Here is a 23,592-nt window from a genome sequence, read left to right on the forward strand (position 1 = left end):
GCTCCATTTCTGGCTTTTTTTGGTGGTTCATTGGAGATAAGAATCTCACAGACAATCACAGATAAGAATCTCCTGCCTGGGCTAGCTTCAAATCTCCATCCTCCGATCTCAGCCTCCGGATCGGGCCACTGGTATCTGGCAGAGCAAGGGTTCGCGAACCCTTGAATGATTGCCACAGAAGTGAGATGGTCTGAATGGGCTGTCAGTCCAGACCTACAAATGAATTCTGCCACAGTTACCTCTCAAGTGATTTCCATTAAGTGTTTTAAATAAAATACATACATACATACATACATACATACATACATACATACATACATACATACATAAAATTCCCTGGAATGAAATGGGGGAAAAAATTCTCAGAAGATATGACTGAGATCAAAGTGTTTTAACTGAAACAAAGCCCTTTCACCAGTGGCTGAGAAGACTGGCTTATCCATCAGAGAAAAGAAGGGCTAAAAGTGTTGCTTTCCATACACTCACTCTAAAATAGATGGAGACTGATGAAAGATGAATCTCTAACTGCATTATGTTTTTGACTGCTTTGCTTCAGGCATGGACAGGGTCAGCGAAACCACTCATATTCACCCGGCAGTTAAAGAAGCAAACAACCTCTGTGGAACTCTGATTATTATCCCTCATGTTTCCTCCCGTGACCAACAAAACCCCTGGGAGAAATAATCTGGTTCTGCTGAAGCCATCAGCGATTATTATTACTGCAGAAACATATCCCTTTATGTTAAAATCCAGAAATAGAATGTTTTTACAAGGCAGCCAGTCACCATTTTCTGGGTTATGGACATAGCAAAGGAGGACTACCTTTTGAGCTACTTTTTTAAAGAAAAGTTATTCAATACCACCTGAATTCTTGCTTTAGTAACTTGATTCTATTCCTTGAAAAAATCCAGTGAATGTGGTTAGGTAATTAGCTAATTCATATCCCCATTTTAACCCATATTTCTATTTTTAAAAAATGATATAGCTTCAGGTTTGGAAAATGTGAAGTTATAAAAAGATAGAATCTGAAATATATAAAATTAAGTTTAAGAAGTATTCTTATAAGAACTTTTCACTGATGAAAATGCCTTCTTCATCAATGGTCATTATTCATCTAGGGAAATGAAACAAACCAGGAAGTTGCCCTCGCTGATACAGTGGAAATATTGTATATATGTAATTATATATATATGTTATTATGTATATATCACAAAAGCTTTTCATGTACTCAACTATCACTTAGAAAATGCAATAGAACAAGAAAAACACTGACAAAATGAAGTTCACAATAAACCTGTAAATTTTATGTGAGGTGAACTTCAGTTGTTCCTAATAGATAAAAAGGATCCTTGCCTGGTGGCTCACACCTGTAATCCTAGCTACTCAGGAGGCTGAGATCTGAGGATTGAGGTTCAAAGCCAGCCTGGCTCATGGCTAAAGTCCATGAGACTCATCTCCTATTAATCACTAGAAAACCAGAAGTGGGGCTGAGGTTGGGGGGCGGGGTGTGGGGCGGTAGCCTTGAGCTGAAGAGCTCAGGGAAAGCGCCCAGGCTCAGAGGTGAAGCCCCATAACCCCACCCCAGCCCCATAAAAAGAATCCTTGCACAAATGGCAGAGTACCCAAATTCTTAGACAAGTTGATACAACCAAAACAACAACGAAATGTTTTGACTCAGTGTATCTAGAGAAGAGTCCCGAGTTCTGAATTTATTCTAATAGACCTTCACTCAAATTGCCTACTTAACATTTTTAGAGCCTCCATTCCTCCGTCACCGGACCAAGGACCTCAGCAACACTTAACTCACTAGAAAGGCAGACTTTCTTGCTTCACTCCAAACCTATGAAGTCAGATACTCTGAAGATGGAATTCAGCAATCTACATTTTAATAAGATGTCCCGATGATTTTAATATGTGCTAAATTTGTGAATCACGATCCAAGTGGTTAGGAATTGGCTAAGGTCTTCTCAAACCGCATACCTGATGCAGCAGGCCTGGGGCGGGGTCTGTGCATTTCCAGTCAGCTTCCTTGTGATTGGGATGCTGGTGTTAAGGCAACGCTTCAAGAAGCAAAACTCGAAGGCCCATTTGTTTCCAGCTTAGGCAAGGTCTTTTCTATAACCTCCCCTTCTCCTATGTTGGTCCCCTGTATTAATGGCAAATAGTAATTTAATGTGTTACTCTTCTCAATGACATGTTCTACTTTAAATAGAATCCAACCCATTTTATTTAAAATGCTTTTCAAGGGACTGGGAGCATGGCCTAGTGGTAGAGTGCTTGACTAGCATGCACAAAGACCGGCTTTGATTCCTCTGTACCGCATACATAGAAAAAGCCGGAAGTGGTGCTATGGCTCAGATGATAGAGCTCCAGCCTTGAGAAATCCCAAGGACAGTGCTTAGGCCCTGAGTGCAAGGCCCAAGACAGACAGACAAAAAATATTTTTAAAAATGCTTCTCCAGTTTTTTTTTTCTGGAACTGTTTTGAAGAGCTATTTACTGAACATTAAGGAAAAGCCTATGCTTTTCCTATACAAAAAGCCTATACAAAGCTGAAGCTCTGTATAAATCTATTTATATAATCACCTGTTATTTTTCTCTTTCTATGAATTTTGATTCTTTGTATTTGTGTTGTCTGTTAGTTTAGATAATACTTAAGCCCTTCCATTTAGTTGCTTAAATAATTATTTTAGTTTGCGATTCCTTGGGTCAGACAGAGAAGAGGTGGGGGTGAAGTGGAGAGGAGGTAGGACAGGACAGCACATGGTGGGACTGCTCTACAAAGCCAACAATATTAGCAGAGTTGGCACTCATATCTGACAAGGGATTTGGAGTTGGAGCCTTTTGTTCTAGTTGTTGGTAGGGTTCTCTGCTTTTCTACCCACCATGTATTGTGTTCTGAATTTCCAAAATGACCTCTTCACTCCTTTGTCTGCCACATGAGTGGACAGAAACCTGTTAAGATTTCACTCTCACTATCTCTTCTTTTTTTCCCGCTCCTATCCCTTTGTCTCCTCCTCTACTTGAGTATCTTAGAGATCTTCCTGGCTTGGAGGATTCTAGATAATTGGACTTCTTACATGGTGGCTACATTATTGGCCATTGCATTTTTTCATGGGATAAGCTGAAATACTTACTAAAAATGCACTTTTGTATTCTGTTATTTATTTATTTTTTTTGCCAGTCCTAGGCTCAGGCTCAGGGCCTAAGCTTTGTCCTTGGGTTTTCTCAAGGCTAGAGCTCTACCACTTGAGCCATAGCACCACTTCTGGCATTTTTTCTATGTATGTGGTACCGAGGAATCGAACCCAGGTCTTCGTGCATGCTAGGCAAGCACTCTACCACTAGGCCAAACTCCCAGCTCTTGTATTATGTTTTTAATTGGTTTATTAAGTTTACAGTCAAAGCACAGAGAATAGGACTTTGTCTCTCAATTGGAACTATTCAGATGTATTTAATTTACAATGCTTGATAGTTAATCTGGGGTGATTAATGTTGGTTTGATTGGATTATAGGATACTCAGGTAGGTGGTAAAACTTCATTTCAGGGTATGTCTGCAAGAAAGTTTCTAAAGCAATTGTCATTTGAGTTTGTGGATTGAATAAGGAAGATTCACTTTCACATAACGTGAATGAGGCCCATCCAATTCATTGAGGGCTTAAATATAACAAAAAGAATAGTGAAGGATACGTTTGTGAGCTTCTGTCTTCCTTTGTCTCTTTGTCTCTCTCCTTTCACTGTGCATGCATATGTGTGTCTCTCTTTCCTCCCCTCTTCTCCCTTTCTTACATTCTTCCGCTGTTCCTCTCATTCCCCTTGTCTTCCTCTTAGAATTGTGTCACACAACCACTCTTATCGAACATCAAAACTCTAGGATCTCTAATCTTTAGTTTTAAATGGAAAGTTACAACATTATCTTTATCTGGGTCTCACTTAGTGGACTGGGCATATGAAAAATGACAGATTCAAGTACCACCCACAAAATATACTATCCTCTGCCTTCTACAAGGAGAAAAACAGAGACATATTTGAATATCAAAGAGCTTACCTTAGAGAATGAAGAATTATCAAAGTCTCCAAGTAGAGAAACATAGCGATGCCCTTCTTTAGATGTTTATTCAAGGTTCTTGAAGGGCTTGGTCTCCAGTTTGGTGCTATTAGAAAATAGTGGTAGAAAGAATTGGAGCACGGTGGGAAGGCTTCCTGTTCATAAGATATGTGGCTTGTTCTTTCATGTGATTTCACCATGGCATGCTGTTTTGCCACAGACCCAGAAAAATGGGACCAATTTATCATGGATTCAAACTTTTAAAATCTGTGAGCCAAGATAAATCTTATTTCCTATGACTCAATTTATTTGAGGTATTTGTTATAGTGACTGGAAGCTAACACAAAGTAATAACCGAAATATCTGAAAAATGCTATGTTAGAAGATATAGGAGGTTGCTGTTACCTGATAAGTTCACTGGGTAGCAGAATTCATCCTTCAACCCAGCTAATAATTACCAGGCTTTAAAGTATTGTATCATACATGAAATTAATAATGTCATAATTTTCCTGTTAAATTTAATAAGTCTAGTGGGGCTTCAAAATTTCCAAGTATATATTTCAAAATGTATTTCGATACATATAGACTTTATAATACGTTACTTAAGATATAATATATTTAATGATGTGTCTCCCAAACCTTATTGTTTTTGTAACCTTTGACAGTTACTTTCTCCCCCTCCTTTTCCATTGTTTGTAAATAAGCTGACTGTGTCTAAGACTACTGAGTCCATTAGATGACCACAAAGAAAGTTGGAACCTCACAGAAATGTTGCATCTAAGATTTTGTGTAAACTTAGGGGACATATTTTAATGTCCTTTGATGTCTTCCTTATTTGGGAATGTATCAAATTCTTTCAAAGAACACTCTCCTGTTATATTATAGAGTAACAGTAGGTTGAGACAAGGAGCCCATGTTTGTTGCTCTTTGACTTCAGCTGGGCTTGGATTGACTGTAATGCCTTCCATACATTTCAGGTATCCACCTAAGGAAGTATCATAATTGCAGACATTAGTGGAGGACTTCTAGAACATCTTTTGCTATCTATTTTCAAGGTGCTGATCCCTTAGTGTGTGTAGCCTTCTCTGGAGGGTCACCTTTGGGCCTCACCTTGAATCATCTAGGCCTCACCCTCTTTTTGGTCTGAAATAACTCAAAGCCACATGAGAAGCCCCAGTGTTCACTTTGGGTTCAGGCCAAGGCTGATGGCCCAGAATTTTCTATGGGATTGATTAGACTGATATTCATCTGAAACCTCATTCTCTTGTGTCTATTTTGCTAATAGGTTTCTCTTGAGCACATTCCTTTTTAGGAAATCACACATAATTTCCTACGCTAGGCACTGCTTCTAAGGATCCTAGCCTAAGACAACGAATTGTCTACAGCTCTGAAATCTCCTCAGACCTGCTGGTCTCCTTGATGCTGGATACCTGTTCCCTCCGGACACCCAATAACAGATACCAATTTGCTCCTTTCATCTTCCCCTATTCCCTCCAAGGCAGTACATAGAATAGATAAGGTCTCTTAAGCTTATTTCTCTCCTGAGTAAAGTGCTTTTCTACATGGATGGGAAGCAAAAGTCAGGATGAATACACAACTCACTCCAGAGCCACTTGTTCCCCAGTAAGAGGATGAACTCCTTTTTTACTTACTAAGCTGCAGGAAAGTACCCCAGGCTTCTGGCTTGTTACTAGGCAGTTTGGATATTCTTGAATGAGGCATCCCTGTTATGAGTAAGCTTCTTAATTGTAGATAGCCTCTAGGGTTCAGGGTGACAGCAATAGGCCCCAGAGCTGACTCCTCAATCTTCAGCTTCCTTCTGTTAAGCTACTTTTGCAGAACTACTGATTCAGACTTCCACATAGCCAAAAGATGCATGGGGACACCTGGTTCCCATGTGGCATTTTCAAGCTTAGCAAATTCTTTAGGGCAGGCAAGTTAGGAAGCAGTAAAGAAGGTTTGTGTTGTTGAGTTTCTTCTCTCCATTCTAACATCTTTGCCCCTTTCATCCCTGTCCCCCACTACACACACACACACACACACACACACACACACACACACACACACACACACACATATATATACAACTAACACTAAACCTTTAAAACCTGAAGGATATAATCCACATCTTTCTGAATTCACATGCAGCAGTAAAAACTTTCCATGTGGACGTAGGTTTCCTTCTACATGAACTTTCATATCAGTTGTGTGTCTTTTTTGTTTTGTTGTTATTTTGGGGGGCGTCATGGGACTTGAACTCGGCCTGGGCACTGTCCCTGAGCTCTTCAGCTTAAGGCTACTGCCCTACCCATGCGCCAAGCCACACTTCCCATTTTCTAGAGGTTAATTGGAGATAAGACTGTCAGGTCCTTTTGTGCCCAGGCTGGCTTTGAATCTTGATCCTCAGATCTCAACTTCCTGAGATCTGAGCCCGGCTCAGTTGTATGTCTTTTTTTCTTTCCATATATTTTTTATTGCGATTAATAGAAGGGTTACATTATATTCACCAGATAGAAGGTGCATTACTTCACAAACCTTGATACCCTTTCTCATGTCTTGGTCCCCATTTCCCTCCCCCCACCTCAATTGTATGTCTTATAAGTATATAATTCATTTCTAATAGTAGCCAGAGTTAAGTTCAGATCTCCTCAACAGATTGAGTTCATTCTAATAAGAATCTCATCCAAATATAAGGATCAATTACAAGTAGTACCTCTCCCCCTCCCAGGCTACTACAACTTTTGTCTGAATTACAATCCATTGGCTCTCATGTTACTGTCTTCCCATTCAATTATCTTCTAGACTAGACAAAGAATCCAGGAAAGGGCTTCATTTCTATTACCTGCTTGTTATTTAATAAAAGGTTACAACTCATTAACAGACACATGGAGGCAATACCAAGAAAGAGCAAGGGGTGCAGTGTTCATGTGTTCTCTGGGCATGCTACCATGGGTTGGGCAACCCAGAAGCTCTTAGAACCTTGACCATTGTGGGAGAGAGCTATGGGACCTTCAGTATGTAAATATGATTGATTAAACCATTGGCCATTAGTAATCAATTCAACCTTCAGATTCTCTTTACCCTGCCTTTTCTCATCAGAAGGCTAAGGGTAGGACTGAATTTCACCTCTTTAGTCACATGGTTGTCTCCTCTAACAAATCAGCTCTCCCCCTCAGACTATCCAGGAGACACTGATCACCTCATTAACACACAAGAAGATACATTATGGAAATTCCAATGGGTAAAGACGCACTGTGCCAAGAATGGGCACAAAAGCAAGACAGACTTCTTATCAATCACGACTCCATAATTGTATATTGTAGGTCTTATACTTGTAAGGATTCCACCTCAGTTTGGAATCATGTTTCATGGTAGTGAGAGGCTAATATCCAGCTTTCTCTACTTAGTATACTAGCGGAGAGAAAGTGTAACTTACAGCCTAAAACATGGCTCCCTGTCTTTACGGACAATTCCACTCAGCAATTTAAAGCAAATTTACCCAGACACACAGACATACAGATACACACAGACACACAAAGAGAATACATTGTATGGTAGAATTCAAATTTGTGTTTCTAATAAATGTAAAACTGTAAAATGTTTTTTTTTTGCTAGTACTACTTGAAATAGCAACCTCAGACCTCTAGTCATGGCTGATTTACTCTGCAGTGGTCTGCATGCTTGTGTGTTCTCCCCTTTCCGCAATTTATATATTGAAAACTAACCCCCAGAGTGGTTAAATTGGAAGATATAGAATTAATGTCCTTAGAAAAGATACCCCAGTGACTTTGTTTTGTTGCTGTTTTGTTCTCGTTACCTTTTGTCCTGTTTGTTAGGTATCTGTCTTTGGGAGAGTAAGGGTGTGTGGACACAGAAAGGGGGGGCAAAGGTAAACAAATGCAGTAATGACATCCATTAGCCACTGTGTTGAAAAATGAACTATACAACTTGTGGAAGGGGATAGGAAGGGAAAACTGGGAGAAAATGAGGAATGGAGCAACACAAAGCCAAAGAAACGTACTCATTACTTGAATATAGCCCCTCTGTAGATCACCTTTGAAATAAAAATAACACATGTTTAAAAAGAAAAGAAATGAACTTTTAAGTTTAAGGAACATGATTTAATATATAATATTTATATATTTGTCTTCATCACATGATCATGTAGGTATGTATGTATGTACCTATATACAAATATAGTTATCATATTGGTCTCTGAAGGCAAATGTGACTTGAGTCCAGCACTGTATGCATCATACTCTTGCATTGGTTGTTTTTCTGAGGTAATGATTTTCAAATGGACGCATTTCATACATCTTGAAAAGCAGTAGAACAGAATTACAGAAGTATTCCTATGTTGAACACAGGTACAGTCCTTGTTGGATATCTCGTTCCCTCATAATCTGTTCCTTCAGACCACAGATACCATGACCAGTATTTACAGAGAATCCCTCTTAAAAGTCTATACACTAAATCCTAACACCTTAGAACTTGGAGCAATGAGTAGGATCACTGAACTCAATCTTCCACCAAAGTAAGAGTCTGTTACTACTTTGCATCCATTTGAGCACATTGTACTTGCAAGCTTCAAATCAGTTTCCCAAATCTGGCCAGACAAGGTTGTCATTGATGCAGTACAATGCCTTCAGAATGAGTATACTTCTGGACACTTTGAGTCAGTGATGTGGATGAACTACAGATTATGGGCTGAACCCACAAGGACCATTGCTGTCTCATCATCCTGGGAGCAAGGAGCCAAGCCATCTTCTACCACTCTGTGGAGGGTGCTGTAGTGTTGTCTGTTTGGGTAGAAAGAATGCAACTCTGAAGCAGCTTCCCAGGCAGCAAAAGTGGGCATGGGAAGGACATCTGGTCTCTTGTTTTCAAAAAAGCTCTTCAGATTTCTCTCACTCAGTTTGTTGGCATAGTCCAAGAATGTATTTTCCAACTGCTCTTTTTCCTTTTGTGCATATGTCTTCCAAAAACTTAGCTGTAAATAGCTCACATTAGACCGACAGCGTGCATAACAAGTGGTGAGCAGAGAGAAGAAGGATGCTGAACAAATCAGGATCCATCCAAGAATCTTAGGGAGAGAGATTGAGGGCATATGAAAGCAGAATGATTTCACAGGGAGCAGTACCACCACAGAGATAGTATTTTTGGAATATGCATAACTAAATTAATAAAAGTCCTTACCATAGCTCACTGAAAATCATCTTAAACTTTTAAACATTTTTTAACAGTCAAAATAGAGTTTGGCTCAATATCTAGTCAGCTATCAAGTCTATTGCTATGTAAAATAATCAGAAGGCTAGCAAATGGAAAAGAGTAAAAAGTATAGATTTTTGAAGTATTGGATAAAGCTCCCAAATAATATGAGCTATTTCCTGTGCGTGAGCAATGGTGGCCTTTGAAGGAATGACCAGTTTATTAGCCAGGTATTTTTGGGCATTGCTATATATGTACATTGATAGCATATATCTATGTCTATGCATTCATATAAAATATAATATTTATAAATATAATATATAAGAAATAAATAACAAAGTATATAATTCTTAATTTCATGTGACTATTTGTAGAGAGCTGCAAAAACATATCGCTTATTTCCCATGTTGAAGAGAGAGAGACATAATACAATAAGGAGGGTGAAGTTGTAAAAAAATAATAAATTCTGTTTAAATGCTGAGAAAATGAACTAGCCATTCTTGATCTTAGGGATTACTTGTTCTTGTTTGGTTATTATAATAAAATCCCTATTGAATAGCTATGGCCCTGCTGATTTAAAAAAAAATGTTTAGAAAGAAAAGCCACACCATTTAAGATAGCTTCTAAATTTTGGTGCTCAAATTCTATTTTCCATAATTAGAATTATTTTAATATCTATGCAACTGTGATACTATCTCTTGATGTTTTGTTCAATTGCCTCTTCATAGATGGCTCAGCCCGTTTGAAACAATAATCTTTTACTAAATGCCCTAAGACCATTACAGAACCACAAATAAACTTTAGATCAGTAATTTCTAAGCTGTCTCAGACATGAGATCAGAGCTCACCTTTACATACATGCCAACTTTGGACTGACATTACTTGAGTTTAAATCCTAGACTTCCTTCATTGTGGATGCTTTCTATGCCTGTCAGAGTTTCTTTAGCTGTAAAATGGGGATTACACTTCTTAGGGGGTATTTTGGGAAATCCAGTGAAATTTTCCTGGGCTCTTCAAATCTCTTTCTCTACAACTGGGCCTGTTATAGGCTACTTTACCTCAGTATCTGAGCTAATTCTAGCTGAGTCTGAAACTATTTGATCTGTTTTGAGTCATCTTTTGCCTTTTTCATAATGTCAGCATTGAGCTGCTCATTTCTGAGTGCTGAATCTTGTCCTTCCTCTAAATTCACAATATACATGATCTAATTAGACTGCATTGGATGCCCCCACTTCAGTCTCCAATGTATTCCTGTTTCCCAAGAGTCTCCTTCCCCAAACTCTGGCAGTTTTCTTCTCAATTTGGAACATTATGATGTTTTAGAAGCTTTTTGTTCATTGTCATCTCTTTAAATCCCTCAACAATTCTCTAACATGGGTGAGAAAACTATAGCTCACTAGCTCATGGATGGCAGTATCAGAGTTCAAATCCAAGGCCAGCTAATTTTACCATGGAGCTCTTTCTACTGCTCCCTGATACCTTCCTTAAGAATAGAATTGTCTAGCTGGATTTCTTGTTGCCAGGCCCCACCCATGGATGAATGCACTTTTCCACCCCCACCCACAGGCTCAATGATCTGTCTGGACTGTATGCTGCTTCTTGCCATGTGAACCTTATGGTCAGCATCTTGTTGCTACATCAGCCTCCATCCACATCTCTCAGGTATCATCCCATAGAAATCAGCCTCAGGTCTTTTCATTATGCTGAAAAGTCAACAGGTCATTGTGCCCAGTCTTGGCTATGACAGGATGTGCCTGTGTTTACAGAAGAAACGCTTACGCAGTGCTAAGTGTGGACCTGGCATTGACTGAATGGAGCCTGATGCCTGCGGACATAGACCATAAATCATGTGTTCTGTCATAACATGTGTAATTATTACCTTCCTTCAACAAAAGAAGGAAGATGTTTAGGAGCTTGGCAGGTTTTGGTCAAAACCTAGTTCATACCTAAAACAAAAGATTGTATTTGGGCGCAGTTTTTAGATTATCAGTTTGTCAAGAAAAGATGATTTTTTTGCCTACTACTTTGGCATATGTGATTTCAAGGACAGACTTTGCCTTGATGTGTATAAAAGCAGCTCTTATTGAAAAATTATATATATATATATTTATATATACTATTTTAAATGCATTTATTCTGAAACAAATAGAATTTCTGACACATTTTGAAGCTGGTCACTCCTACTGCTTATTTTGATTTGGAAAATACAATTCACAAGATCTATGCATCTGGATTTATGGTCATGTATCTGGAGAGACAACTGGCTAAGATTTCCCTGTGTCAGTTAAGTGAAACTTGAGTTTTCTCTTCCAAAATAAAACTACCTCTCCAAATGGGAGTTTCTAAAGTAACAAAGAAGTTCTTTAGCTATACAGCACAAAGAGTAAAATACATCATCTCCCTAGGGAATACGGTCACTTTTCACTGAAAGTTATTTAAAGACGACTGAGGCCTTCTTTGCATGGAAAATGCTTCTCCAGTTTGTCAATATTATTTATACACAGAAATAGCAATTGCGAGAAACAATTCAAGCAAATCTCTGTGGTACAGGCAACAAAAGTAGTAGTTCAGATGGCTTAAACATATTTTAATAATATGTGTTTATGTTTCTCTGAGAAACCAGTTTGAAAATAAATAATTGATAGAAGGCAGTAATTCTTAATTACAGCTCCTCCATTAACACACAGTTTAGAATTGGCTGTTATGCATTATTTACAAAGTCAACCCAGGGAGATTGTTTTAAAGTACTTAAGTATTTACATAAGCATAAACCCAGAGGATGTTTTTTTTTTCAGAAATGGAAAAGATATAATCCAATCAGCAATTTTACCTAGCCAGCCAGCTTCTAAAAAGCTTTCCCCGAGATTGTCTTAGTGCTGCATCAGATTCCAATTTCCAATTAGTTTAATTATTTGGGCAAGACAGACTCCACTCTGACTAAGAGAACAGAGAGAATACTTTTAATTCTTGCAGAGAGAGAGAGAGAGAGAGAGAGAGAGAGAGAGAGAGAGAGAGAGAGAGAGAGACAGAGACAGAGACAGAGAGAGAGAGAGACAGAGAGAGAGAGAGAGAGAGACAGAGACAGAGACAGAGAGAGAGAGAGGGAGAGAGTTACTTCTTACCTGAGACTGGGCTTGAAGAGACAGTTTCACTTCTTCATTGTCCATGGATGGCATGCTAGTTTTGCCACAGGATACTTTGTATAGTTCTTCCCAGCATTCTTTGGGCTTGCCATGACATATCAGTCCCAGAAGTCTTGAACTTCTAGTCCCACTCATGGCACATTCATAAAACGTCCCATTAAGCAAAGCCACAGAAAGCCACATCACTGGAGCCACCAGTGAACTCAGTATGATCTGTCCTAGGACATAGAAGAAACGGCAGTTGTGGCCCCTGGGGAAGATTTTCCTGGGATTTACACAACAGCCTGTGAAGAGTTTCCATGCCTTGTTGTTGAGAAAGAATCCAAGGATCAGTAATACCCAAGCAGGAGCAAAAAGAAAAACCAACCCATAGGCCATATTCTCAGTGCTACAGGGGCATTTAAAAGCCACCAGTGAGAAGAGGCGCTCACCACCCAAGGTCAGCAAGGCCATGAAGCTGTAGCCAATAGCAGTTTTTTGATTAAGAAAGAACTTCAAAATGCTCTGAAATGCATCCATGTTGGACATACACAAAGAAGGAAAATGCTATGCTCTTGCTATTGACACAGCAGCTGTGGCTGTGGCTGAGTGAGGGTGGAGTTCTTTCTTTATTAGAAACAACAGTCCTCCTTCTCTGGCTGAATTCAGCCAGATAAGGAAACAATGTCATTCCCTAGGAATGCATATTTCCCAACAGTGTTCAGATAATGCCTCCTACTGGTGGATGCTGGGTTGTGAACTGGCTGCCTAAACACAGAATTAAAATAAACTCCAAGTGCACAGACTCCTTTTTAAATACTATTTCCATGTGCATTGGCTTAAAAGGCAGCAAGAAATTCTCATCCAAAGAGTTTAAAAATTTTCCAGTGGGAGGAATCAACATTAGCAGAAATGGGTTTCAGTCAATTGGGAACCAAATCAAATCTTCAAGTTCAGACTTTCAAGATCATTTATTCTCTTATTATGTGACTTATAGTTTAAAAGACAGGGATTTATTTTATGCTTTCTTAAAGTGGTTTGAGTTCAAAGATTTACACCATATTTTACATGTTAGGATCTTTTAAATGTATATGTGAGAGTTTTAAGGAATTTTGAAGAAAACCAGCAGCTGTCATTATTTCTTTTCTGGGCTAGCATGGTAACTTCTCCATTAGTAACTCTCCATTTAACCATAAACCCACTGTACCCACAATGGTAAAATCCACCCTCCATGTTGCCACAGAGGTGATTTTCTTTCTATATTACTTTGTTATTGCTTTAAAACTGGTTACTTTTACATACATCAGATGCTAAGTGCATTTTCGAGTACATAGTATTATCTGTTCCTTCATTCTCACCCATTCTCTCCCTCTCCTCTCTCCACTCACAGATTGCATAGCTCACTTTCCTCAATGGCCTGTGCAGCCCGTGCCTTCCACTGCTGTACTTTTTCATTGTTTTCTCTCTGCATCTCCCTCTCCCTCTCCTTGTGTAAGTTAAAGAATATAGTCATTGGCATATTAAAAAATATTTTAAAAAATTCCACACCTTTGGAGTTTGTTTTAATATGTGTACTATTTTAAATACATCTAAAGAGGTGCTTGGGTATTGCACTTAGGTGATCCTCTTTTGGTCTCACTATTTCACCTGGAATTCTGTGTAATTTGTCATATTCCAGTGCATTTTTAGATTTAACTTCTGCATATCTGGGAGAACATTTGCTGTTTGTCTCTCTGGTCTTGGCTTATCCTTACTTAACATGATTTGTGTAAATTCCATTCATTTCCCTGCAAATGACATTATTTTATTCTAATGGCTCTGTAAAATTCCATTGTATATAGATACCACATTTTTTTGATACAGACATCTAAATTGAGGCATCCGGGTTGTTTCCATTTCTTGGCTATTGTGAAAAGTGGGGGAAATGAACGTGGCTATGCAGGTGTCCTTATCATATCCTGGGTCATGATGCTCAGGGTAGATGCCTAGGAGTGGTATGGCTAGGTCATAGAGAAGGTCTATCTTTAGTACTGTGAGGAATCTCCAGACTGCTTTCCAGAGTATTTGTAGTAGTTTACATTCCTATCAGCAGTGCAGTAAGATTCCTTTTCCCCCACATCCCTACCAGCATTTGTTGTTAGAATTCAAAATGTTGAGGGTCATTTTCACAGAGGAAATCTTTAAAATAGATACCAATTTTACCCTGGCCCATTCCCATCTTTAGAGCTCTCGCCTGCTCACAAGTTGATAGAGGTAGATAGATCTCCTTTGAACCTCATTGTGGTCTTCCATGTCATGTTTCGACTACCTACAATGTTTCTGCCTCATCTCCCCCATCACCTTGTCAGCTTATCAAATGCCAACTCAGTACTCATGTATTCTGGTATCAAAAAGGAGTGGATGCTCAGTCAGTAACTGTTCTGCAAATCGACATTGAACCCACACGGTTCTCAGCATTTGGTAGACCTGACATGTACTGAATGAGTGATCAAAGAACTTAGGGCTTCACACTATGAATATTTAAAGAAAATTGCTTTCGTTTTTCCCATGCTGCTCTTAATTTAAAACACTAGTTAATTAAGACATTTGAAAGATGGCAACACATCAAGCTGACACATTTTCATTAATTAACTACAGACCTGTGTGTTTTGTGAAAAGAAATTGCCTAGGACTCTAAGCCAAGGAACTAAGTTACACTGCAATCTTGGCTGCATCATTTTGCTTTTCTGAAACACTGGCATGCTCATTTGAAAAGTAGAAGTTCAAAAGAAATACATTTCAAGATTTCTTCCATCTCCCCCTTGCAAAATTCAACATTTTTGAAAATTATTTTATGTCTCAGTTTTGTTTCTCCCACCACTACCCCTTGTTTCTTCTTAGATACTTGTTGCCTATAATATAATATGATTCTACTTCTGAACATATCCTTAGGTGTTACCAATCCAAAGGCCTAATCAAGACTTCCCTATTGGGGCCCATATGTCTGAGATCCCCTCTTCTTCAGGACCTTAGTTTTGTTAATATTAATGTGACAGATATACTACTCTCTCCATAGTTAATAATCTTTGAATCACTCCCCTAAAGGAGATATTGGTTTTTTAAAAAGTTTCTCAAAAATAATGCTTTATGATAGTTTTCCATATGTCATAACATGTCCCTTAGCTTGTCCATAAAACTAGTTCTTTAAGATTTTTCCATAAAACAAATAAAACAAATAACATGACACAGGGCCAGTAAACTGTAAAGCTGAGTATGAGTGCAGACGTCCTCACTGAAGAGTTGTCTTTATCATGAGGCTTCAATGCCCAGAACAGATTATTTAGTTGTCATGTTTTTAGATATTTGTTCTACACCAACAGTTATTAATCCCCCCTCTTTATTTTTAGGTTGCTTTCAAGATGTACTTGGGAATTACACCCAGTGTGACCTGTCACAATTCAAGCAGAAATGAATTTTCCCTGATTCTAGACAAGAATCCTTTGGCAGAATTTGTGGAAGAACTGCCAGCTGGCCGATCTTCTCTGTGCTACTGCAACTTACTATGTGGGATTATCAGAGGTGCCCTGGAAATGGTAAAAAAGAGGGAGAAAAAAGCATGGACTTCATTTTTGCACTTGTATTAGTTATCTAGTACTGAGTAAAAAATAACTTCAAAATAATCAACACACAATTTCTGAGGATGAGAAATTTGAGAGCATTTCGGGTGGGTGGTTGGGGCTCAGAATCTTCCACAGCTTACTACACATGGACTTGAGTTATGAACCAGGATTACATCCTCTAGAATGGTGATTAAAGCTGGAGACCTGCTTCCAACTTCATGCAGATAACCTCAAGGGCTTTCTTGGCCATGGCTAAGAGGTTGCAGGGATTTTTCTGCCATTTAAACAACTTTGTAGGTCACCAACTCACCATCACAGCATGGTAACATGTGTTGTCAGCCCTGGTACAATATGAGAGATAACTAGCTGAAGGCATGTATATCAAGAGGTACTACATTTCAGGCCATTTTGGAGGTTGTCTACCAGAATTAGTCATTAATATAACTAATATAAGTGCTAATATCTGTTAAATGCCCGGCACTGACAATGTAAAAATGGACAGGACACAGTTGCTACCCTTAAAAAATCTTCTGTCTAAAAAAAAATCTGTTTATTCCAAAGGCATATGGATAAAGAGGTATGATAAATGGCTAAGGGAGGACCTGAGGCAGAAAAAATATCTGTTAATTTTTAGAAATATAACTGGCTTTTGAAAGAAAAATGGTAGTTAGGTGAAGGGCTTGAGTTAGACAGCAGCAGAAAATGATATTTTAGGTAGAAAAACTTATTGTCCAAGACAATTGACAATGTCTAAGACATTGAGCAAGAAAAAAATTTTTTTGCCTGTTCTGGGGCTTGAACTCAGGGCCTGGGCACTGTCCCTGGCATTTTTCTAGGCTAGCACTCTATCACTTGAGCCACAGCATGACTTCCAGCTTTTTCTGTGAGGAATCAAACCCAGGGCTAGGTAAGCACTTTACCTCTAGTCTATGTTCTCAGCCCCAAGAAAAAAATTTAATTCCAAGAACCAATAACTTGAATTCCTAACATGAAGAGAGAAAGAAGACTTGCTGTGGGAGTGAGGTTCACATACTTCACAGAAGTCAGAGGTAGAAAGGGTTCAGAGTTCTACACTGAAATAATTAGTCAGTGCAGGTTTATCACTTTAGAATTTTGATATTTGTTTTATAGAAATGCTATGCCATTGTTAGTACACTGGATAAGAGAAGAGGGTTTGGCTTCTCCCTCGCCAATGGAGCAGACCAATGCTGAAAGGCAGAGAAAGAGGAGCAGTCAGGAAGCCTGTGGTACCAATCTCATGCAAAGGCAGAAAGAAATTCTTAAGAGTAGGCATCACAATCAGTTTGAGCAATATTTACATAGGTAGACAGGTTACCAGCTCACTGAAGGGGGCAAGACTGAAAAATATTCAAGAATAACCTTAGTCGCTGGAGCAACTTGGAGGTAAGGTTGTATTGCTAATCAGGAGAGCAAAACCAGGAGTTCACTTGGAATTGGCAGAGGCAAAGGAGAGAGTTCAAGTTTGAACCTGTTGTGGTTCAGGTGTCTAACACACACACACACACACACATACACACACACACACACACACACACACACACACACACAGATTGAGGACATCCAATGTCTGAAGCTCACAGAGGGATGTGACTGAAGAATCATTGGAACTAATCAAACAATGCATAAGGAGAGGCTGTGGAAAAGAGAAGAAAAGGGAGCCTTATATAGAACCCAGTGAACTAGGTGTAAGTTACAGAATACAAATACTGAAAAGGATATTAAGAAAGTGTAGATAAAGGTGACAAGATATCAGGAAATATTGGAGTCACAAAAATCAAAGGAGAATAGTATAAATGAGATCAACATAACACAGAGGGAAAGTGAAACAAGGCTTCAATAATAGTTAGACACCTTACCCAAAGACCATGGAGAACCTTGATTAAAGCTTTATTGGAAAGTAGAAAGAGAAAAAGATTGTCAAAGACTAATGAACTGGCAGCTTTGGAAGAGGGAAGAGTCAACAAAAACTCATCCCCCCCCACACCCGCCCCAGAATCTTTGTTGTTAAGAATGGTGGGGCAGCTAGTAACCAAAGTCTAGACATATACTGATCTATGCAATAACGAGATGTATATGTAATTTTAAAAATTCTTATCTTTAAATAGTTGCGCAAAGAAGCTGCCATCTAACAAAGCAGTTGTGAATACAATATATCTTCATCAGTGTGATCATAAAGTTTTAATTATTTCTAATAATTGGGGAGGAGAAAGCATAAGGCAATAGAAACACAGATCCTGCATTATTCTATTCTAGCACTTTTGTAGGTTTGTCCATCTATATTAGGATATAGACGTAGATCTTGATATAGATGGAAATATATAAAGACAGTAAAATGAAACTCACCAAACACTGAAAGAGTAGGGGAGAAAATGAGGGTTTAGGAATATAGTAGAGGGGGGTAAAGTTGTTCTGTATATACTGTGTACACCTATGGAATTACTACAGTAAAATCTCCTCATGGTCTTAATATATACTATGTTTCTCACTATATCCTTCTACTTGACTGTAAGTACCACAAAGAATGGTATTTATACTGTGTGAGCCAGATAATATGGCACATGGAGATGGATTCAATAATTATTAATTACTTGTTTGCTAAATTCAGACATTTCTTTTTGTCGGTCATGGGCCTTGAATTCTGGGCCTGAGCGTTGTCTCTGAGCTCTTCAGCTCAAGGCTACCACCATTCTTCTTGAGCCACAGCCCCACCTCCCGTTTTCTAGTGATTAATTGGAGATTAGAGTCTCATGTTCTTTAGTGCCCAGGATGGTTTTGAACCGCTATCCTCAGATCTCAGCTTCCTGAGTAGCCAGGATTATAGGCGTGAACCACCACACCCAGCTGAAACTCAGCCATTTTATTTTTTATTTATTTATTTATTTTTTTTTTTTGCCAGTCCTGGACTTGAGCTCAGGGCCTGAGCACTGTCCTTGGCCTTTCTCAAGGATAGAGCTCTACCACTTGAGCCTCAGCACCACTTCCAGCTTTTTTGTATATATGTGGTACCAAGGAATCGAACCCGGGTCTTCGCTCATGCTAGGCAAGCACTTTAACCACTAGGCCAAACTCCCAGCCCAACTCAGCCATTTTAAAACTTGTGATTGTTACTACTAGATGCTTCCACTAATTTCTATTGTTTATCTCAATGAACTTAAATAATTTTGAACAAATTCTGAATGAAAGGTGGTTGAGTTTAATGAATATTGAAATGACTTACTTTCTTATCTGAAAAATGCTTCTGGAAAAAAAAGGCCAGGTATTAAATATTCATGCCAGTAGTTTGGATCTTTAATTTTATGTTTATGATTTATTTAGTTAGCATTTTTTTCAAAGCAATGAAGGCCATAAGTGATGGCTAAATGTTGTTAGAATAAGTTATTATATTATTTACGGGATGACAGAAAGCTTTACGGCCAATCCATTTGGGAGGAAATGTTCAAGAGTCTATTGATCCTTGTAAGTTCCACTGGACCAAGCACACTGGATAAAGTCAGTCTTTTCTGGAGATGGGGCCACAGGCCAGCCCGACGCATGTGCAAAGCCTGGTGTGGAGTCCGTGTCTGGGAATTTCAGCCACTGAAGTTGTCCTTCCTTTGGTAGATTCATGAGACAGAGCTCACATGCTTCCAGACCATCTGTGGGCAACACACAATCATCCATAGAGCATACTGCATTTGCAGAATGAAGAAACGTTTAGAGAGTTTTTTGAAAATGGAATGAAACATTTCTGTTTCTGTTTTTCTTTCCTAGGTTAATTTGGCTGCTGACGTTACGTTCCTGCAAGACAGACTGAAAGGCGACAGCGTGACAGAAATAGGAATAACATTTCTGAAAAAGCTAGATGAGAAGAAATATAGACGGAAAAAATGAAGACGAGTGTGCAAATATTCCCCAGGGTGGCAAGCTGAGGAGTGGATACGAGCTACCCAGGCACGGCCATGGGACTTTTGACTTGTTTCCTAGCATTGCCTGTGTAATGCTTATACACTAGGCAAAAATGTAGAAATGTCCTATGCATGCTTACAAATCACACCTTTTCAAACTTTATGTCCATCGGACTTTATCTACAGGCAACTCCTATACAAGAGTAAGCATGAGTTTCACATATTACATAATCCATCCTCAGAGAGTGTATTCCATTTATTTACTGTAACTTAAAGGAGGGAAAGTACCACCTGTATAAAATGTTAGTGTATAAGGTGTCTAGTATTATCTCTTCAATGGAAAAAAATGTATTATATAATATAACATAAAGTTCATATAATGGGGATTTGTAGAACTGTAGACTGCATTCTCTGCAGAAATAGTTCTACAGGAGCGTGGCACTTCTGTATGTTTGAGAAAGTTGTGAGTTTTCTCATATATTGATTTGGCTTTTTGCTTTAGCTTCCAGAAACTACTTTTGATTTGTGATTTCTAACAAAAGCTATTGATGATTTGGGGACCAGTTCTTGCACATTCAAAAGTAGCATTTCATTTTAACTTATTTAATTTTTAGATGGCTATTCTTAACTAAAATTCCTTCCTTTTCTTATGAAATATCGCTGAAGTAAATAATGGTCTTTGAGAACATTTTCTTACTCCAGAGTTTAGTCACTTAGAGTTTTAATGATCATTTTATATCCCATAAACATTTTACAGTGAATATTTTGTCAGTGACCAGAGCACATTTAAAATCTAAAAATTCCTCCATTAAAGGAACAATAATTGTCATCAGGACCATCAGCACACAAGGGCAGCTGACAAGAAACTGCCAAGCTGTGCACAAAACTCGAATTACAAGTTAAAAATTACAATTACTTTAATACTGTAAGTTAAAAGTGGTGGGACTGAGATTATAATTAATGGTAGAGTGCTTACCCAGCATATGTAGCAAACACTCTGTGCTCAAGCCCCAGCACTGACAATGGAAGCAAAAACAGGGATAAATGATGTGACAGACATCGATTAGCACTTTGAGGCCAAAAAGATCCAGTGTCTTCTGTTTTAGTCATTCAAGTAACCTACTCAGCTGCCTGTTCAAAAGCCATTGACACAGGCACAGACGACCCCATAAGACTGTGGAGGTGCTCGCAACGTTGACAAAAGGATGTTCAGGCTTGTTGCACAGTGATAAGAGGATTCTGGAAGATAATATCTGATATCACAAAGAACATTTTGTTCAATATTGTAAACTGAGGCTTTCGGAATTGTTGCATCCAAAGCTTCTTGCTGTGATTTTTCTTCCTCCTACTCATACTTCCTTCTTTATTGCATCTATCAATCAAGAATCCATTGAAATCCAGGTCAAAGGACCCCTCTCTTCACCCAGCATCCAACTAGCCCTGTTGAAAAAATGTTTAATTCTGTGAAATATCTTCCTACCTATTGAATCTCCCTCTTTCTTCTCTTTTGTCCCTTCTCCCTTAAGACAGCTTAATTTAATCATGTCAGTTATGCTGAGTGTTGAATTTGGTGATGGCTTCAAAGTAGAACTGATTCTCCTTCCTTTGTTTTTCTTGCCCCAGATGGAAAGAACTATCTTGACACTGAAGGTTTGCTACGAAAGGCACCCCGCATACTAAAGTATGTGGCTCATTGATATTTAATATGTGTTTCACTTGGAAGATCTTAAAACCTAAATTGACCAAAATTAAGCTAAATTAAAAATTCAGTCACACTCATCATATTTTCAGTGTCAGCTACAAAAATGTACAGCATCATTTTAGAATTTCCAGTCAAAGGCCCATTGAGTCTCTTTCACTGATCTGTGAAACCAATAGAAAAAGAGCTGTGAAACCTTCTCACACTGGTGATCCGGAAAACCAATAAGTGAAGATGGTACTTAAGTTTTGTATTCAAAATGTATTTTCATTGCATTTGTACAAAGTTGAGTTTTCTGATCTTGGGCTTTTAAGGGAGTTGTTAGTTGTAACTGCAGAGTTATATGATACTCACACTTCATAAAAGTACTCACTCCCCAAAACTTTGATCAAGACAGAGGTTTTTTTTTCATTTTGGCAATACAATACAGGATAAAATGTCTAGGGAAGAGAGATAGATAAGTGTTATTGAAATGACACTCCAAGTTGCTGCCTAAGCTGTTGGCTGAGGAGACCTGCTTTAGTTGCCTAATTCATTATGTCCAGTTGCCAGGAATCAGAAATACTTCCTCAGCATTCTGCAGATTCATTATGCAGAATATTGTCTTCTCAGACCTATCAGTTTCATCCATTAGCAATTGGAAACCTGCATTTCCATGCAGTGTTAAAATATACTTTTTGTTTACAAGTTGAAAATGCCTTCTTCTCCAAGATTATGAAGATCTAAGTAGAAACATGGGAAAACAAATGCTTAAAGTGAGAGAATATTACAACTTTGGAAACCAACGAGGCTAACTTAATAACTACCTGCTACTATTTCAACAAAGATTTGCTAAATGTTAATTAATATGGTGAATGTTAGACAACATGTTATTTATTCACTAGCAAGTGGCTTTCCACCTAGAACTGTAAATCCTGGGTGGTCATTCTATTCCATAATTTCAACCATTAGTTGTGGAAGTAAATTAATATCTTCTCAGTAAATTAATACCTTCTCCGTAAATTAATATCTTCTCAGTCCACGATAAAGGTATCATCCAAGCTCTGGAAATTTGCTTTGTCTGAATTTAAGCTATGTTAAAATTTCACACTACTCAGATTTTAAGTAGCTGCTGACATGTATAAAGTTATTCTAGAATTCCCAGTCTAAGACCTCTTGAGCCTCTTCCCGTTAGACCTAGTATTCTCCTCCTATAACACAGGGCCAAAGTTTGAGTACTTCACTTAGTTGCTTTTTTCTTAAAAAGATCTTTCTAGTTGCTGCACTGCCTCACTCTGAATTTTAGCTAGGCTTCTATGGATGCAAAGGCAAGCAACCTACAGCATGTACAAGGCACCGTTGTATGATCTGAGAAGACACACAGTTTGTGTTCAGATTGGAAGTATCACCCTACAGATGGAAACAAGGCACAGCCACAATGCTGATTAGCCAGATTTCATTTTTCAAGTGTTTCACTAAGCGAAGAGGAGCTGAATAAGATGAATCAAAAGTTAGGCAGAAGCTGAGTGCCAGCGACTCACCTGTAATTCTAGCTATGAAAGGGGCTAAGACACAGCCAGCTCAGGTACAAGCCTACAAGACTCTAAAGACTAAACACTAAAGCCTATACAACTCTCTCCTGTAAATAGGAAAATGCCTGTCTGAAGGCATGTTTCAAACAGTAGAAGCAAGTTTAGTGATAATAAAGCCCTGCGTTAAAAATCCCAATGGGGACTGATCGTTGCAGCTTTATTTACCATAGCTAAGATATGGAACCAATCCAGAGGCCGCTCAGTAGATGAGTGGATCAGCAAGATGTGCTGCATCAGAAAGGATGGCATCGCCCCATTTGTAAAGAAATGGAAAGAACCTGAGACTCTTATCTCAATTAACCTCTAGAAAACGGGAAGTGGAGGTTGGCTCAAGGGTAGGGTGGTAGTCTTGAGATAAAGAGCTCAGGAACAGCACCCAGGCCAAGTTCAAGCCCATAGCCACAAAAAAAAAAAAAAGGAAAGACTTGGGAAAAAAAATC

The 23,592-nt window shown here is 38.6% G+C and overlaps 2 protein-coding genes across 2 annotated transcripts in view; one reads left to right on the plus strand and one right to left on the minus strand.

The window, feature by feature from the left end:
- Trappc3l (trafficking protein particle complex subunit 3L) overlaps positions 1-20,189 on the plus strand; it is a 43,967-nt gene extending 23,778 nt beyond the window's left edge. The window contains exons 4-5 of the mRNA XM_090337679.1: positions 15,765-15,950; positions 19,749-20,189. Coding sequence (XP_090193805.1) covers positions 15,765-15,950; positions 19,749-19,868 — 306 coding nt within the window. The 3' untranslated portion in view covers positions 19,869-20,189. The remainder of the gene's footprint in view (positions 1-15,764; positions 15,951-19,748) is intronic.
- Positions 8,161-12,966, minus strand: Calhm5 (calcium homeostasis modulator family member 5). The gene is made up of 2 exons (XM_090337678.1): positions 12,379-12,966; positions 8,161-9,131 (listed from the first exon to the last, which is right to left on the minus strand). Exons 1-2 carry the CDS (start codon positions 12,925-12,927, stop codon positions 8,742-8,744), a joined length of 939 nt encoding a protein of 312 aa, XP_090193804.1. The 5' UTR covers positions 12,928-12,966; the 3' UTR covers positions 8,161-8,741.
- Positions 20,190-23,592: the final 3,403 nt, after the last annotated feature.

Source organism: Megascapheus bottae, chromosome 8, assembly GCF_031878675.1.
Source record: "Megascapheus bottae isolate mThoBot1 chromosome 8, mThoBot2.hap1, whole genome shotgun sequence".
Taxonomy (NCBI): Eukaryota; Metazoa; Chordata; class Mammalia; order Rodentia; family Geomyidae; genus Megascapheus; species Megascapheus bottae.